Source organism: Squalius cephalus (assembly GCF_949319135.1).
Source record: "Squalius cephalus genome assembly, chromosome: 5".
NCBI classification, from domain to species: domain Eukaryota; kingdom Metazoa; phylum Chordata; class Actinopteri; order Cypriniformes; family Leuciscidae; genus Squalius; species Squalius cephalus.
The window spans coordinates 10,255,752-10,273,836 of NC_137126.1; the positions used below are offsets into that span (position 1 = coordinate 10,255,752).

Here is an 18,085-nt window from a genome sequence, read left to right on the forward strand (position 1 = left end):
CAAAGACACGCAAAGTTCAACTTATATGAAGTTATTCTCCATCTGCTGGACAAATGGGAACAAATTCAATTGAGTTTGCAATAACTGAATATATATATCTGTATATTTTTTGTATATATTTTATAGTTTTCACGTGATTTTATATCATTTTATTCAGTGGTTTGATAAATACACACAGGATTACTGTGTTATTACAATATTATGTTTAGTATCTTCTTCAGTTACAAACAAAAACGCACACTGTCCACTCAAGTGGACATATGATAATCTCTCTCTGAAAAGTTCAAATCTTGTTTTTCATTCCCTAGGTGCAATAAAAACATAGAGGGGTAGGAATCCTGTCTGAGCCTGTCATAATTAATACATGAAAAGGTTAATGAACAGAAAGTTGAAAAGAACAGCATTTATTTGAAATAGAAATCCTTTATAAGATCTTGACTGTTACCTTTGGCAAATATAATGCATTCTTGCTGAACAAAAGTATTATTTTCTTTCAAAAAAACATTTGAATGATAGTGTAACTCTTTAACTATTTAGTGTAATAAAACATTTTTAAAATAAAATAATTATAAATTATTATTTTTAATTAGAATATTAATCAATGTGCATGTTACAATTGATATGCATTATGTACAATATACTGTACTGTAGAATCAAATAAATAAAAATTTTAAGTAGTGTTTTTCATTAGTCTTCTTTTTTACAACTTATGATCAGCTGTTAAACTGTTTGGCTTTGTGAGTCTATCTCTACATTTATTCACCCTGTGTTTGTGTATATCTATTTGTGTATAAATGTTGGCTATGCAGCTCCACAGAGTTTACTACAAGCTATTTGTAGCAAGATATATCACCCTCCTGTCTCAAGTGCGCAGTCTCTCTTCTCCGTTCCCCTGTTGTTCTTTCCACCCCTCTCCCTTTCTATACTTCCTGCTTCTATCACACGGCAAAAATCTGAGTAATTGAAGTCTGTCAATCCAGTAAATTCTCCAGTTATCTTGGCAACCTGCTACAGAGATCAAAATGGCCGATCGCACCGTTCCTCATGCATACCCAATGAGTATGGATTACGAGATGTGTACTCCTCCTCGAATCTATGATCAGAACTTTGCAGAGGGTAAGTAAAATCAGAGTCTTTCATTTTTAATTTCAGGCAAAATATCTTGTATATTGTATAGGTAGGCCTATATATGTGTATATGTTGCTTATATTCTGATATTGGTTTGCATGCTTTGAATGTTTTGATGACTTCAAAATAACTTCTAACTTCAGTAGGTCTCATACAGTAGGTCATATTTGATTTTAACAGTTATAATAAGCAAAACATTTTGATTGTCAGAATTAAGGGTGGATCTATAGCCAATTAATATATAATGCTGTCATACTATGACTGTATTCCTCTTACAACGAAATGTGATGCCTCAGCAACAACTTATATTTAGAATTCCACTCATGACATGACCAATTTAACTTTTTGTCCCCATCATAACTGATTATGAACTGATCTTCTTATTAAACAATTCAGCAGCAGATTTGGAAGTCAAATGTGAAGACTCCTGTCTCTGTTAGGCTAGAACAGAACAGCGTAAGGTAGGTGTCACGTGTCTTGTAGGATAAAAATAGACACTGTAAGTAGAACCTTGTCTTGGTCTGTTGCTGGTATCACAAATTTTAAATAAACTTGACATGCACATTTCCTGTGTCTTCTAGAACACTATTTACACTTAGAATCTAGAAGGCAGAGCTTTATATTTTAATGCAGTTCTTAGGTACTTGAACAGTAGTAAATTGATTCAGGGTAAATTACATGATGCTACTTTTTTTGTCCTTAATACGGTTACATTCACACGCTGTTTAGTTTACGGGAGTGACAACCTCTGTAACCAAATTTATGGCATGAGGTTGCGCCTTCCGGGAGAGGGGAATAATGTCAGGGTTATTTTCAGTTTTGTCTTTGTTTTCATTGTGTTCAGTTTATGTTTGCCTGTTTTCCTTTGACCCAGTCTTCCCATGTGTTTCATTGGTTCATATAATTCACCTGTCACTCGTTAATTAACTTAATGAGTCAGCTCCTTTGTTTGCCCTTAAGCCCTCAGTTTCTGTCAGTTCTTGGTCCTGGATTGTTTAACATTTATGCAGAAGTGGTTGTGCTATTCAGTTTCTCCAAGTTATCTCCTGCGTGTTTCCTTGTTTGAATCTACAATTAAAGATTGTTTTGAGTATCTCCTTTGTCATGCGCTTTGTTACAGCCACCAAACCGTGACAGAATCCAGGACCTCAAGAAACAAGAAGGAAAGAGATGGATCTGGCTGGGGCAAGAAATCAGGCTGAAGATCATCTCCTCTTCTCCCTCCGACAATGAGGCCGACCTCTGGAACAGTTTGTGGAGGAATTCCTGGAGCTGTCCCATTTGGTGAGCTGGAGCAATTCAATGCTCAATGCATGCTTTTGGATGGGACTGGATGAAGATTTATTTCAATTCCTATCTCCTGGGGATTGTTATATACCCTTAGTTGATAAATCATGTCCTCTGGCTAAACGGTTTTGATTTTCTTGTTGAGGAAATTAAAGAGGACAATATAAACCATCATCCAGTTACATCCAGAAAGCATTTGGGCTCTTCAGCTCATTCCAAGCCTGTGCCCGAGCCTTCCATGGACCTTACCACCTTTACTCCAAAGTCCGTTCTAGTGTGTGAAATATCAGAGTCTGGAGTCAGAGTCTGGAAAGTGAAGGAAATCTCTGAATCTGTTCCAGAGACTGAAACTCCAGAGTCTGTTCCAGAGCATGAAACTCCAGAGTCTGTTCCAGAGACTGAAACACCGGAGTCTGTTCCAGAGACTGAAACTCCAGAGTCTGTTCCAGAGACTGAAACACCAGAGTCTGTTCCAGAGACTGAAACACCGGAGTCTGTTCCAGAGACTGAAACACCAGAGTCTGTTCCAGAGACTGAAACACCAGAGTCTGTTCCAGAGACTGAAACACCAGAGTCCATTCCAGAGTGTTAAATTCCCGAGTCCATTCCTGAGTGTGCAATTCCCGAGTCCGTTCCAGTGAGAGAATTTCCAGCGCGCGTCCATTCCCGAATGTGAAATTCCCAAATCCGTTCCAATGAGAGTCCGTTCCAGTGAGAGAAATTTCCGAGCCTGTTACAGTGAGTTAAGTCCCCGAGCCTGCTCTTGAGAGGGAAATTCCAGGGCTCAGCCCAGAGAGCATTTCACTGTCCATAATGTCTCTGGGTGGTAGGTTGGTTTTGCTATGCGTCCCCGGCCATAGTGGCCAAGCCCAGCTCCTAGGTCAAGACAACGGATGCCGATCCTCCTTGGCTCCCTGAACTGCCAGTGCCTCCTTGGTTCCCTGAACTACCGGTACTTACTTGGTATCCTGTACTACCGGTACCGTCCTGGAGGCTACCTAGCCTGCCCTCATCACTTTGGTCACCTTCCAATCATCTGCCACGACTGGTGGACCCCCTCCCTCCCCGGCTGGACTCTTTTTGGAGAGGGGTTGCACCTTCCTGTAGGGGGGAGTACTGTCAGGGTTATGTTCGGTTTTGTCTTTGTTTTCTGAACTTTGTTCAGTTTCTGTTTGCCTGTTTTCCTTTGACCCAATCTTCCCATGTGTTTCATTGGTTCATCTAAATCACCTGTCCAGTGTTAATTAACTCGTCAGCTCCTTTGTTTGCCCTTGTTCTTAAGCCCTCAGTTTCTGTCAGTTCTTGGTCTTGGCTTGTTTAACGTTTATGTCGAAGTGGTGTGCAATTCAGTTTCTCTAAGTTATCTCCTGCGTGTTTCCTTGTTTGAATCTACAATTAAAGACTATTTTGGGTATCTCCTTGGCCGTGCACTTTATTACAGCCACCCAACCATGACTATATATATATATATATATATATGTGTGTGTGTGTGTGTATATGTATATGTGTATATATATATATATATATATATATATATATATACTGTATATAGTTTTTAAAGTGTCATTTATGTAAAATATATAAAAATAAACTATATTGTATTTACATTTTTATTTTGATAATTGACAAAGCAGAAAGAACATTTATCTGAAAGGTAAAAAAAAATATTCTATGACTTATACAGGCATATTAATACTTACTTATTTAATTGCCCATATTTTAATTGAAGATATGTTTTAATAGCAACACTATGAATGTAAGTGTAATCATTTCACTCAACTAACCTGTAGATTTTAATGAAAGTAAAGATGTCTAAAATGTATCTAATTCATGAAATGTACCTAATTCATGGAAATACTGAATAATAACCCATTTAATTACAATAATTATTACATTTAAAAGTTATAACACTAGTAACAACATGCCACTTGGGGTCTGCTGTGCCAAAAACTTTTATATTCATAATACAATGTCATAGATCATTATTTTCCAGAGACACAACATTATATCAGTTGACCTCAAAACTGTTCTGACAGACTAAATCTCACAAATGTTTATTTTCAGATGAAATTACCTGTGTTGGGGAAAGTATACTTTTAAAAGTAATGCGTTACAATATTGCGTTACTCTCTAAAAATGAACTAATTATGGTAATTTTTTCTTATTCGTATGGTCGAATTGTATCATCAAGGGTCAGCAGCAAAGATATTGGTTAATAAAGTGAGATTAAATACATAAAGTAGGCTATATTTGTGTAATTTAAAAAAATATATTGCAGGTTTGCGTAATATTCTGATTTTGCATTTCACTGTTTTTATTCCTTTGTAAATGTGCAAATGAGATGAGTAAATGCATGCTCACATTTAGTCTAGAACTACAATAACCATCATGTTCACACATCGCACACAACCTCTGCTCATTTACTCCCGATTTCTCTGAACATGGGGACGGGAGAGCTGTCATGGGAGAACAAAGTAACTTGCGTTACTTATTTGAAAAAGTAACTTAGATATTTTGTTGTTAATTTAAAAGTAATGCATTTCTTTTTCTAGTTACTTGAAAAAAAGTAATCTGATTACATATTACGTTATAATGTTATTAATAAAATATTGAATTAATATTTAATAATTAAAATATTAATTGTTTTAAATATATTTAGTTTGCAGCCCACAGGAAATTATATCTTTTCATGCAGAAACAAATATAATACAGTAAATTGTATAAGAGAAAGGTCAATAATCTTCTTAAAATGTCAGATAATTTCACATTTAATGACAAGGCATGGTTAGTTTAGGTTGTATCTAATGTCATTCAGGTGGAACTTTCCCAGAACTTTTATGATTTAATAATTCATTATGATTTATGTAGGCCTAGTAGTAATTTGTACTTGTGAAAAAAGTTTTTTTTTTTTTTTTTTACTTAAAACAAGTATGCAGTATTTAGGTACTGTAACAAAGAATTATTATTTTTGTACAATATTTAAACTTGAGAACTATATAGTATATGAAACACGAACAAAGAGAGTACATTTTTAAGAACTTGGCACTTGATTTTTGTATCATCATATGCCTGCATGACCTTTCAAAGTTTCAAAGTCCGACTTTAATTGGCATTCACCTGCACTTTTCCAAGCAGGAAGGAGAAAATTCTGATATACCAAGTTGAATGGAGCATAGGATAGGTATTAAATATGTTCAGATTGGCTGTGATTGTGTTGTGTCATTTACATGTCAGTGGAAGCATTGTGAGAGTATTATTATGTTTTTGATTTTTTTTTCTCCTTCTCACCCTCTCAGCACTGTGTCCCAAGGACCTGTTGGCCCCTGTCCTATACCACGGTTACTACATTCGTCCCCGCATCAACAAGCAGCTCGAGAGGGGCTTCTCTCAGGTAGACAGTGAAGATGACTGGTATCGAGTTTTGCTGGACGTGTGCCAGTTCACACCAGATGAGATCAGTGTGCGAACTGTGGACAACCTGTTGGAGGTGACTGGACGTCACGCTCAGCGAATGGACCAGCATGGCTTCGTGAGTCGTGAGTTTACCCGCACGTATATCTTGCCAATGGGTGTGGATCCGCTGCTGGTGCAGGTGTCCATCTCACATGATGGGATAATGTGTATCCAGGCACCACGAAAAACTGAGGACCTGGAGCCTAAAATCAACCAGCTCAAGATTAAAGTGGACAACAAGGAAAGCAAAAGTTAATGAAGTAGACTGATAGAAGCAGGCCCACATGGAATCTCACATGGAAAGACACCATAGAAAAGTCTATGGAGTTGGAATGCCCAACATTTTGCGTGTTTGTTTATTTAAAAAAAAAAAAATTGGATATTTTGAGTCATTAGAAGTTCTCTCAGTTCTGTTCTCTCACAGTTTGCATTCCACAGATTTCCAGCGAAATTAGTGCAGATAAAGTCTGCAGATTAGTCTGTAAATACAATACTGGTGAAAAGTTTGGAATAATTAACATTGTTTAATGTTTTTGTGGTCAATAAGGCTGCATTACAGAAGAAACAGTAATATTGTGAAATATATTAAAATTGATTTACAATTATAATATTACACATTTTTGAAATGTCATTTGTTCCTGTGATGCAAAGCTGAATTTTCAGCATCATTACTCCAGTCTTCTGTTTCCATTGAGCCTTCAGAAATCATTCTAATATGCTGATTTGGTGCTTAAAGGGATAGTTCACTTTGAAATTAAATTTTGGTATGTTTTAGCTTACCTGAAGGGCATCCAAGATGTAGGTGTCTTTTTTTCCGCAGTAGTTTCAATTTTGATATTTTTAGGTCAAACCGTTCTTGTCTGACAGTCATATCATGCAGGTCTATGGTCACGGTCTCAAAGAGCATGCACAGAGTCCAAATTAAAACAATTCCCCATCGTCCAAATTAAACAATTCCCCATCGTAAGTACACATTGATGGCCTAAGACACGAAACGAGCGGTTTGTGTGAGAAAACGAACAGTATTTGTTTTTACCTCTTATAAAACAACCACGTCCAAGTGATCTGAGGGCGCGGGCGCTTCCTGCTGTGTGACGTGTGCGCAGACTGGTGCATATATACACTAGATTTCGCATTAAAGACATTCGTTCCAATGAACTGCCGTAGCCAAGGCGACCTCTAGTGTATATATATATCTATGCACCAGTCTGCGCACACGTCACACAGCAGGAAGCGCCCGCGCCCTCAGATCACTTGGACGTGGTTGTTTTATAAGAGGTAAAAACAAATACTGTTCGTTTTCTCACACAAACCGCTCGTTTCGTGTCTTCGGCCATCAATGTGTACTTACGATGGGGAATTGTTTAATTTGGACGATGGGGAATTGTTTTAATTTGGACTCTGTGCATGCTCTTTGAGACCGTGACCATAGACCTGCATTATAGGACTGACAGACAAGAACGGTTTGACCTAAAAATATCAAAATTGAAACTACTGCGGAAAAAAAGACACCTACATCTTGGATGCCCTTGAGTTAAGCTAAAACATGCCACAATTTAACTATCCCTTTAATTTAATAAATTATTAATGGTGCTCAATCATTATGGTTTATTATTATCAATACTGAAAATGTTTTGCTGCTTAATATTTTTGTGGATCTTCTTCAGGATATTTTGATTTATTTAAAGTTCAAAAGAACAGCGATAATTTAATTAGAAATCTTTTGTAACATTATAAATATCTTTACTGACTCTTTTTCTTATTTTTCCCCCCTTTTAAAATTTTTTTTTTACTTACCCCAGACTTTTGAATAGACTTTAGACTTTCACTGTCAGACACAAGGTGCATTTTAGTACCTTAGAGTACTTTTATAGGTAAATAAAGTTGTAATTTTAAGGGTACAGAATATTAGAATGATTTCTGAAGGATCATGTGACACTGAAGACTGCAGAAATGATGCTGAAAACTTAGCTTTGTCATCACAGGAATAAACCAGATTTTAAAATATATAAAAATAGAAAACTGTTATTTTAAATAGCATAAAAGACTGTACAAACTGTAACTTTATGATGCACGTTAAGTTCCCTCATGATAAACTTGCTGGATGTGTGGCCATGTGTGTATTTTTGCTAGATAAATATTGTTTTGTAATAAACTTTTCTGCTTAGCTAGCAAGTATTTATAATGGTCTTGCCTCAGTTTTATGACATCCAGGTATTGCAAAAATGATGTCATTTTGAAACCGGTTTCCACAGTTCGTCTGCTTTAGGTTGGCCAAAAAGATAGTCTTGCCACAAACTCATACCATTGGTTGAGCCAATGTTGCTATGTTAAAGTTGTAACGGTGCGTGACAAATATTTTCTACCGTATTGTGACATACATCTGAGTAAAATGGATTGTGGAAAAAGAAAACAATGTGGTAGACTTGGTTCTAGGTTTTTGATTGGATGGAAGCAGATCTGACTTTGAGTTTGCAATCTATTGTAAGAAAGGCAGAGTTTAGACGAATTTAATGCTTTGAGAAGTCTGGCATACATGACCAGAGAGAAGTCTGTAATTCCACTGGAAGGTGGAGTTATGACATTGTGATTAAAAAAAATACGAAAATAGGGTGAATTTCAGTTTCATGCCTAGCTTGTTGGGATGCTCAAAACAGATAGATTATAGCATCAAAAAAAAATCTACTTATTTTTACTTGTTTACATTCACATGATTGTGGATATTACAATAGCATACAATGCTATAAACTAAGGAAGATCTCTGTAAACACAAGGAGATCTCTAGTTACTTTCATCCTGTTCGTGAATGAAGGACTACAAAGATATTAAAATATACAACATTAAAGATATTGTCAAACATTCATGACCTCAAGGTCAGCCTCAACGATTGGGGCATTGCAGTTGGAAGTACAAAGGTAGCTTTCTTTATGAGGAACACCTGCAGGACTCAAGTTACAGAGGAACCAGGAAATGGAATATGAGCAAATGATCAACACTAGGCTAACTGTGCTCTGACCACGATCTCTGCCATGGGGAGCAATGTAACCAAAACAGTGGAAAAGTAAGTAGCTAAAAATTTGTATCTTTGAATTGTTTTAAACGTACTGGGCATGATTTACAGTATTTATCTATTCAAAAGCTACAGGGTTCTGTGACATGTGATTGTTTTATAGCAGTAGGATCTTGATGGGGAGGAAACTACTTCAAACTAGATTCATTTGTATAACTAAAGAGTGTTCTGACCACTATTTACCATAATGCTAACTTTTACATAGGTCATACTTTGAGAAACATTGATCCCCTTTGTCTGTTCATATTGATATGAAGTTTTAACACAAATGCTGTCGAAATTATTTGACACCAGAAAAGCCAAACCAGATATGATACATTTTTGCATTGTTCAGAAAAGAGGAAAGCGCATTGCATTAGGAATTAACGGGACAAAAGAGTACAAAGTTGACTATTCTACCTCATATACATTGTCAAAAAGTACATTTTAGCATAATGATTTAAAAAAAAAAGAGTAGCCTACTTATTACAGAAATTTTATATTTTAAAATAATGTACTTAAGTGCTAAATGAATGTTTTCTACTTAATTGCATGTTATTAATTAAATGAATTCATATATATAATACATTTAATATGTAATTTCATAATTACTTCTTTTGTCTTTGAAATATTTATGGTAAACTTAAAATCTACTAAAATGTTTTTTTTTACTGAAAATGTTATGTCATGTAGTTAAATATTTGTAATAATTACACATTTGTAATGATGAAGTTGCAATTATACTTATAGCTAACTTATAATATCAAATAACACACTACTTTTACTTGACATTACAAAATGTAGGCTACTTTTTTAGGTATTAGAAACATAGTCATTAATGTGTACTCTTTTTAACTTGCATTTATTTCATTAATATTATATTAAAATAAGATTTGAGGTACTCTAGAAGAACACATTCAATACAATTAAGTGCACTTCATTTTCACAAGAGATAAGTCTATCAATGATCAATTTTTTCATTTAGGGAATTACCCAACAGAACAAATAAACCAACTTCTGTTTTTTTTTATTTTGTATGTTTTTCGTTCCTTAGATGGGGAATAAATCCAAGAAAACTTTCACAAAAACGGGCAAAAGGAAAAGGTAACAATAAAAAATCTCAGCTACATTTATGAGATAATACAACCCCAAATCCAGAAAAGTTGGGACATTTTGTAAAAAAAAATAATAAAATCAAGAATCTGTGATTTGTTCATTCTCTTTAACCTTACAAATTTTCAAAGTTTTCACTGACCAACTTATTTAGTAAATATAAACAAATTTTGATTTTGATGGCTGCAACACACTCCAAAAAAGTTGGGACAGGGGCAAAACAAAAATTGAAAAGCTTATAGCATTTCCAAAGTTAAACTCTTTTGAAACAGTCCACAATAAGTAGGTGAATTGGTAGGTGAGGGTATCGTGATCTCAGTCTTAGGTCATCATGGCCCATCACTTGGTACCAAATAGCATGCGAGAATTGTCAAACAATTCAAAAATCACATTTCTAAATGCAAGATTGCAAAGAATTTAGGTCTTTCACCTTCTACCATACATAATATTGTGAAAAGATTCAGGGAATCCAGAGAAATCTCAGTCTGTGTAGGGCGAGGCAGGAACTTTCAGCGGGAGTGGGCGGGACCGGGAATTGTAATAACCCTACTTTATACACAAATATACTGTTTATATGCTCCACCCATAACAGCTGGTGGCGGTAATGCACCAAGTTGGTATGCCAATGCCAACCAATAATATAAAAGAAGAAGGCTTCCCCATGCACTTTGTAGCCGCGAAATTCATAATCGAAATGGAGTCAGACATGAAAGCCACGCTGCAACGACTACTGTCGGAAAATTATACCTCAGTTGTGCTCACCGACATTTCTGGGCGGTCTGAAATAACACAAACATTTTTATGAGTTGAGAAAAACGGCATTATGCGTGCTTGTGTGTTGAAAATTAATTACATTTAATGTGTGTGCATTGTTTAAGCGAGGATTTCAGTTCAATAAAATAACATGAAAAAATACATTTTGGATTTTTATTCAACTAAGGTGAGCATGCTGTGATCTGTACTGTATTTTTTTACTGTAACTGACAGATTCCGGCCAAAAAAACCTGAATGGGTGGAATGGATGGATTGAATGGGAGTCATTCTTCTGGGATTGGGACGGGATGGTATTTTCCCCCCGTTTTTCGTGGGATTGGGATGGGATGGGATTTTTTTTTTGTGGGAATGGGACGGGAGAGGTTTGAAAATCCACTCCCGTGTCACCCTCTATCTTGAATCCACTGCCGCTTCAATGTCGTTTGAGTGGTTGTTATCAAGTTATTAATCAATGTTCTTCTAAATATCAAATGATTTGAATGACTTGAGATTTATTTATAAAATTAAACTTATAAAGTTAAATTACATGAGAAAAGCACCCAACACCTGTTAAAAGTTATATTTACTCTTCTAGCTGACCCTGACAGCCTATAGGTCACTTGAGTAACTCAGGCCTGTTGCCTACGTGACAATTCTTAAGCCCCTTTCACACAGAGATTCGGGAAAATACACGGATAATGTGTCCCGGGATTTGTCCTGGGATCATTTGATTTTGGTTCATTCACACTGCCAGTGATTTTCTGGAATCTGTGAGTACGTTCACACACATCCCGTAAAGATCCCGTAAAGACACGTGACGTCAGGATGTGATTACTCCTGTCAGATGTCAGATCTGCTGATAACTCCTCTTCATCATTTCTACACAAAGACGAGTCCATACTCCCCAGTAGCGCCACTGGGTTTGCCAAGTGGCTCGTTCCTCATATGCTGTAGCATAGGTTGTAGAAAGGCCTGTGCGATGGCACGTGCGTCATCACTACGACACTCCCCTTACGGCATTGGTCCTGGATTTTGTTCACACAGGGCGCGTTCCAGGACTGATCCCAGCAATGTTACCAGGTCCTCATCCCGGCATCGATCCCGGCATCAATCCTGGGACGTGTTTGCATTCACACAGAAGGCACTTTAGCAATTTTACGGCAATTTCCCGGGATCAACACGCTGTGTGAAAGGGGCTGTTATAGTTAAAGAATTTACTTTACATTCCATCTTTAATCACTACAGAACAATTGACAAATATTGTCTGAACCTCTTATTGAGAGAAAGTACATCTTATCAGTATGTTTTTGCAAAAGTTTCCTGATCCGAGCTAGAGCTTGGCCAACTAACCTTGAATAAGCTGTGTATCTGTGGGTGTGTGTGTCAGTATCCTTTGTTACAGGACGTTGTGAGGTGAGCAACTGACACGCAGGGGAGACAAACTGGAACATAGGAACTCAGATTTGTGACCTCAGTGGGTCACTTTGTGCCTAAACTGGGATTTTGATCATCATTCTGATAATCAGTGGAGATTTGCTTTTGGCTAACAGCCCATATATGAAAATTTTCTAAGTTTATCTGTGTCTTAACCAGTCAGAATCATTCGACCTGACGTGATGACGTAGTTAGTGACTTGTTAAGAGTGTAATTGCTGTTGTTTTGAGAATGTAAGAGAGCGGCCTACGAACTCCTTGTGAGTGTTGAAGCTGACTTCTGCTGATGAAACTGCGATCTATACTTCAGTAAGATTTTCTTCAGTTGATTGCATCTCTGACTCCTGGTCTTCATTCATCATATCTGGTCCAGGTCTTAACTGTAAATTCCCCTACAAAAGAATGCCACTTGAATCTCTGTTACGCAAATAAATCTATGCATCAGTTTTAGACGAAGATGCTGGCGAGTTCTCTGGGGCCCAAGCTCATCTCAGAGGATCCAAAACACAGTTGAAATCTGTGCTGTGGTCAGATGAGTCCACATTTCAGCTTGTTTTTGGGAAAAACAGACATCAAGTTGTCAGTCCCAAAGATAAAAGGGACCATCCAGACGTTCATCAGCGACAGGTGAAAAAGCAAACATCGGTCATAGTATGTGGGTGCAACAGTGCAAATGGCATGGGATTGTACAGAAACATTTAATGGCATCAATTCACTGTAAAAAGTGAATAGTTGGATCAACTTTAAAAAATTACTTCAGTTGGTAACACCTAAAGAAATTAAGTTTTCTCAACTTAAATTATCATGTTTTATCATGAAAAACATGATAATTTAAGTTGAGAAAACTTAATTTCTTTAGGTGTTACCAATTGAAGTAATTTTAAGTTGATCCAACTGTTCACTTTTTACAGTGAAGATGACATCTTTCTTGTGAAGCAAGACAATGCCAGGCCTCATTCTACACATGCTAAACCAGAGTGGTTTCTAGAAACTGTAAAGGAATGTGCTTGACTGCCAGCCTGCAGTCCAGATCTGTCTCTTGTTGAAAATATGGCCCATCATGAAAAGGAGAATCAGACAACGAAGACCACAACAGACTGTTGAGCAGCGGTCTTGTATCAGGCGAGATTGGGCAAAAATTTCACTTGCAAAACTGCAACAATTAGTATCCTCAATTCGCCAAACTATTAAAAAGTGTAATTAAAAGAAAAGGTGATGTGACATAGAGGCACAGTCGCGTTAGACTTCCGCACAGTGTTGCCAAGTCCATGGTTCGGCTCTCCAACACCCCCAAAACACCCCCCAGATGTACAAATTCAGTGTAGAATTGGGCCGCCCGATGGAGAAAATCGCATTGAGCTATTTTTGGGCTACTTTTGACTGGTCATTGGGCTACTTTTGTTGCTTCCGCACTGTCCGTCATTACATTAGCTAGATTAGGCTATGCATTTATTTATTTATGAAGAGAAAGCTGAACACTGTGGGTTACTTTTCAGGTTTCATCATGAATGTTTGTCCAATAAATAGCAATAAACTTTGTGCTTTGTGACTTTTAATGTGAAACAAAGTCTCATCTTTCAAATTCTGTCCACTTTATCACAAAATTCAAACAATAAATGCCGTTTTGGTCCTCTTTAATGTAACGCGAGAGATCAAGCTCCTCAGTTCAAGTGAAGCTGTGCGCGAGTGAATGCGATCATCACCTCCTCTTTACTACGTTACAGAACGAAATAAACATCAATGAACATCAGAAAATATACTGAAGGATACCGTCCATTTTACCGAAATCCATGTCATGTATCTATGTCGCGCAATCAGTGTTTCAAACACAGAAAGATGTCAATAAAACAGCTTGTAAACAATGCCACTTACTGTACCTCAGAAAAGCCATTCGTTGACCATTAACTTAATAGTCAGCAAGAGCGCACTCGCTACAAAGTGGTCAGGATTGAGAATTACAGTTACAATTCACTGCTAAAAAAAATCCGTCAATGAAAATGTTTCGGTTAAAGCGACCTCTGCACAGTGGTAAACATGCCTCTGCTCTGTCATAACTTTTTTGGAGTGTGTTGCAGTCATCAAAATCTAAATTTGCTTATAGGTCCTATTCACAAAATAAGTTGGTCAGTAAAAACTTTGAAAATCTTTTCTTTGTACTTTTATCAATTAAATAAAGGTTAATGAGAATGAGCAAATCACAGATTCTTGATTGTATTGCGTTTTACAAAATGTCCCAACTTTTCTGGATTTGGGTTTGTAGATTAAAAGGAAACTTTGATTATCTGGTTGTTGTGATGTTGATTGCCATGTACATCTTTACAACAGGTCCACCTGTGGTTCCTCCCCATGAGGTGTGTTGGTTAAACTGGACACTACAAAATGTTACTTTTATCCGAAAATATGTAAATGTTTTTGTGATAACAGCTTTTTTTTTTCAAAGCAGGCCCGTGTTGATGTTCATGTGTATGACTGTGTGTCCGCTGAACCACAGTATGCCCAGGTGAATAAGAAACGCAAGCAGAATGAGGATGGTTTACACTACGCAGACGTTCAAGTCCTACAGTCTGAAAATGCGACCAGCAGGGGAAAACTGAGACAGACTCCAAACTGCCACAACACAGAGTATGCAACAATAGACTTCACAACAACTACTGCAAATACACAGACCTCAGCTAAACCTGCAGATATATTCATCCCACCTGGAGAACTACAGAGACCATATACGAGGTTTTCCCATAAGAAAAATGTCCACTCAAAGCGAGCAGTTATGGCGTGAACAAAAAAAGCAAACAAACAAAAAAATGAGCAAACATTTCTTCTCTTTAATTTTTGTACAGTTTATCCTATTGTGCCATTGAACAAGGCATTTAAGTGTGCAATTAATATTCTCTACGTCATGATGGATAAAAGCCTTTAATTTCAAAAGCACGTGGTTGTTTGCTTAAAATGTATAGCCTATTTTATTGTTTCTACAAATCAAAATGTATGTCTAACATTCATTATACATGTACATCAAATTGGTGTATAAATAGACAGTTTTATTCTATTATTAATAGTGTCTTCCTGGTTTACCATATAATTTTCGACTAAAGTCTTGTCCATACAGTTTATTCTGACTATGACCTGCCTATACTTTGTCTGGAAGGGGTTGTATGATGTATAGTTGTTTTGTTCCAGACAAAGTTCCCTTTAATTTCCTACTTCTTACCTCAAAGCATTGTAGTCAATCACATGTCAGGGTTAAATGGAAACAAAACAAGATTGTGCCATGACTCACCAAGACAGTTTCAGTCATACTGTATATAGCCATACTGTACATAGATTCCTCATTAGTGTCTGTGTCAATGTGCCGCTATACATAAGCCGTCTTTGGGAATTTAAATCTCTGTGGTTTTTATAACCAGAAGCTGTTGTGGCTTTTTTGATTCTTAGGCTGTATCCGAAATCGCATTTTCTGAATTCTTTCAATTCTTGAAGTAATTACTTCATGACCACTTAAAAGTATGTTCTATATAGTATGAGTGTGTGTATAGTAATGTAATCTATAGACATACTAAATTCGCCATGCTGTCATTATCATGTGACCAGTGTCAGTTGTGTCGCTTCACTGCATGCCATTCATAAATCCTCTCCTGTGGCTTCTGGAGATAATAAAGAGCCCATCGTACTATACACACTTCAGAATTACGCCGGAAGTAGTAGGTCATCCGGGTTCTTTTTGCCTACTTTTTTATAAGTACTGTGTGTTCAGACATACTTCTTTTGTCACATAGATAGGCTACTGTTTTTCGGCTACTATCTAGTAGGGAAGTATGCAATTTCGAATGCAGGCTTACTGTGAGTGACGACACATTGACCATTTCAAGATGGCGGGCCTGCCGACGTACTGGAGCTGGCGATTGTGGAATCTATGTATAAATATCTGGTTTCAGCAAGATGTTGCCATCTTGGAAATGACATCATGGCCCCATTGAAGATGGTGTTTATCAGTCTGTTCCAACTTTACAAGTTGAAATGTCCAACCTTCAGTGCAGTTATTTTCAAATAGGGGGTGGAAATTTTGATTTCCAAGTTGTCAAAATCACAGCATTACAGTGTCTACCACCAGCAAGGGCTAATTGGATCATGCTTATGAATGACATTCATAAGTTCTTTGTACATATTACGTCTCTGTAAAATATCTATTTCCCATAGAATATGAACACGCCAGGCCTTCAGTTAGGCTATAGCATATTATATAGCATTTTATTGCATGTCTTACCATGTCACTCACTCAAATGGCACATAGAGCTGCTCAGATTGTAGTTCAAAAACCTGGAAGAAAAATCAGAGCCATGGGTAGCCTCTGTTAAATGGTTGGTTATGGTATGACGACTATATGTTATTTATGTTGTAAAACGATACAAATCTCTTCAAGTAAGGTTGTAAGCTGATTGCACTCATCCCTTACGAAAATTAACCATGGTTTTACTACAAATAAAACCAAAAAAACATGTTTATTATAGTTAAACCATGGTAACTACAAATTTGTGCAAATTAGATTGCAAATTAGATTACAAATTAGATTGCAACCAAAACAGGTAATTCTTGAGGTAACATGAGGAATTCAATGTTCAGTATTTAATATTCAGTCACAATATTCAATACTGATTGAATCTGTATGTTATGTTTTCCTAATGGACTCCAAACAGTGAGTAAAATTACTCAAATCTGCCTTCAAGTTTGAATGACTTTCTTTGAAATGCAAATAGATTGGCTCATTAAATAGGAAGTTATGCCCTCTGTTGGTCAAAGATAACAGAACACTGATTTTCTTGACAACTGAGTTTAGTTCTCTTTTGTGCCAACTGCCATTCGAACTTTAAATGTTGAGAAGATATGAATATATCTAATATATCTAGATATTAATATATCTATATAATATAGTAGAGGTGGATATGTAGTCTATGCATATGTACATGGGAATGTTATTGTTTTACTTTTATTTTTTATGTTGTTATGTTCATGTTGTGTTGGTGTCCTTGTGTGTGGTGTATAGTGAAGCCAAAGACAAATTTCCACTTGTGGACAATAAATGAACTAAACTAAACTAAACTGAACTAAACTAAACTGATTTTGTTATAGTATGAGAACCTTTGAGGAAAATCTTTACTCACTACTTTACTGTCACATAATCTACAACTAATAAAGAATGAATCAGTGAGCTAAAGGTTCTTAATTAGCTTATCAATATATTGCGTTATCTAACAGCTAAGGATAAGGGCCCCATCTAGCTATAAAAACGTTAACTGATTAACATAAACATATAACAAACAACCTGTGGTGATTTTCATTTTCTGTCCTTTTTAATTAAGCTTCATTCAGGAATTAATTAATCAAATTAAATTGTGAAGTTTTTATTAATTCTTAATAAAAGGAAATAATAGTTATTCTGACTATATATATATACACACAGTACAGTACAGGTCAAAAGTTTGGAAACATTACTTTTTTTTTATTTTTGAAAGAAGTCTCTAATGCTTATCAAGGCTGCGTTTATTTGATCAAAAAAACAGTAATATTGTGAAATATTATTACAACTTAAAATAATAGTTTTCTATTTGAATATACTTTAAAAAATAATTTATTCCTGTGATGCAAAGCTGAATTTTCAGCATCATTACTCCAGTCTTCAGTGTGACATCCAGTCTATCACATGATCCTTTACAAATCATTTCTAATATTCTGATTTATTATGAGTGTTGGAAACAGTTCTGCTGCCTAATATATTTGATGAATAAAAGGTTAAAAGGAACTGCATTTATTAAAAATAAAAATATTTTTTTTCTAATAATATAAATCGTCTTTACTATCACTTTTTATCAATTTA

The 18,085-nt window shown here is 36.1% G+C and overlaps 2 protein-coding genes across 5 annotated transcripts; both read left to right on the forward strand.

Moving 5' to 3' along the window:
• Positions 1 to 869: 869 nt before the first annotated feature.
• hspb2 (heat shock protein, alpha-crystallin-related, b2) lies at positions 870 to 8,369 on the forward strand. 3 transcript variants are annotated; one of them, XR_013821442.1, is made up of 3 exons: positions 870 to 1,116; positions 5,712 to 7,146; positions 7,328 to 8,369. XR_013821442.1 is itself a non-coding variant. In XM_079873315.1 (3 exons), the coding sequence occupies exons 2-3, from the start codon at positions 2,358 to 2,360 to the stop codon at positions 6,122 to 6,124; spliced, it is 468 nt and encodes a 155-aa protein (XP_079729441.1). In that variant the 5' UTR covers positions 1,053 to 1,116; positions 2,249 to 2,357; the 3' UTR covers positions 6,125 to 8,369. The 3 variants fall into 3 exon arrangements, 2 of the variants coding, with proteins under 2 accessions (XP_079729440.1, XP_079729441.1); XM_079873315.1 differs by adding an exon at positions 2,249 to 2,412 and having other exon boundaries at positions 1,053 to 1,116; positions 5,712 to 8,369; XM_079873314.1 differs by having other exon boundaries at positions 5,712 to 8,369.
• Positions 8,370 to 8,410: 41 nt separating this feature from the next.
• Positions 8,411 to 16,929, forward strand: LOC307158594 (uncharacterized protein). 2 transcript variants are annotated; one of them, XM_079871308.1, is made up of 4 exons: positions 8,411 to 8,929; positions 9,972 to 10,021; positions 14,542 to 14,567; positions 14,660 to 16,927. In XM_079871308.1, exons 1-4 carry the CDS (start codon positions 8,898 to 8,900, stop codon positions 14,990 to 14,992), a joined length of 441 nt encoding a protein of 146 aa, XP_079727434.1. In that variant the 5' UTR covers positions 8,411 to 8,897; the 3' UTR covers positions 14,993 to 16,927. The 2 variants fall into 2 exon arrangements, with proteins under 2 accessions (XP_079727434.1, XP_079727433.1); XM_079871307.1 differs by having other exon boundaries at positions 8,794 to 8,929; positions 14,657 to 16,929.
• Positions 16,930 to 18,085: the final 1,156 nt, after the last annotated feature.

Coding starts and splice junctions, on each gene's coding strand:
- LOC307158594 (XM_079871307.1), top strand. CDS start 8,898: ATGGGGAGCAATGTAACCAAAACAGTGGAAAA. Junction 8,930..9,971: donor GTAACCAAAACAGTGGAAAA/GTAAGTAGCTAA, acceptor TTCGTTCCTTAG/ATGGGGAATAAATCCAAGAA. Junction 14,568..14,656: donor CTGTGGTTCCTCCCCATGAG/GTGTGTTGGTTA, acceptor TTTTTTTCAAAG/CAGGCCCGTGTTGATGTTCA.
- hspb2 (XM_079873314.1), top strand. CDS start 1,023: ATGGCCGATCGCACCGTTCCTCATGCATACCCAATGAGTATGGATTAC. Junction 1,117..5,711: donor TGATCAGAACTTTGCAGAGG/GTAAGTAAAATC, acceptor TCACCCTCTCAG/CACTGTGTCCCAAGGACCTG.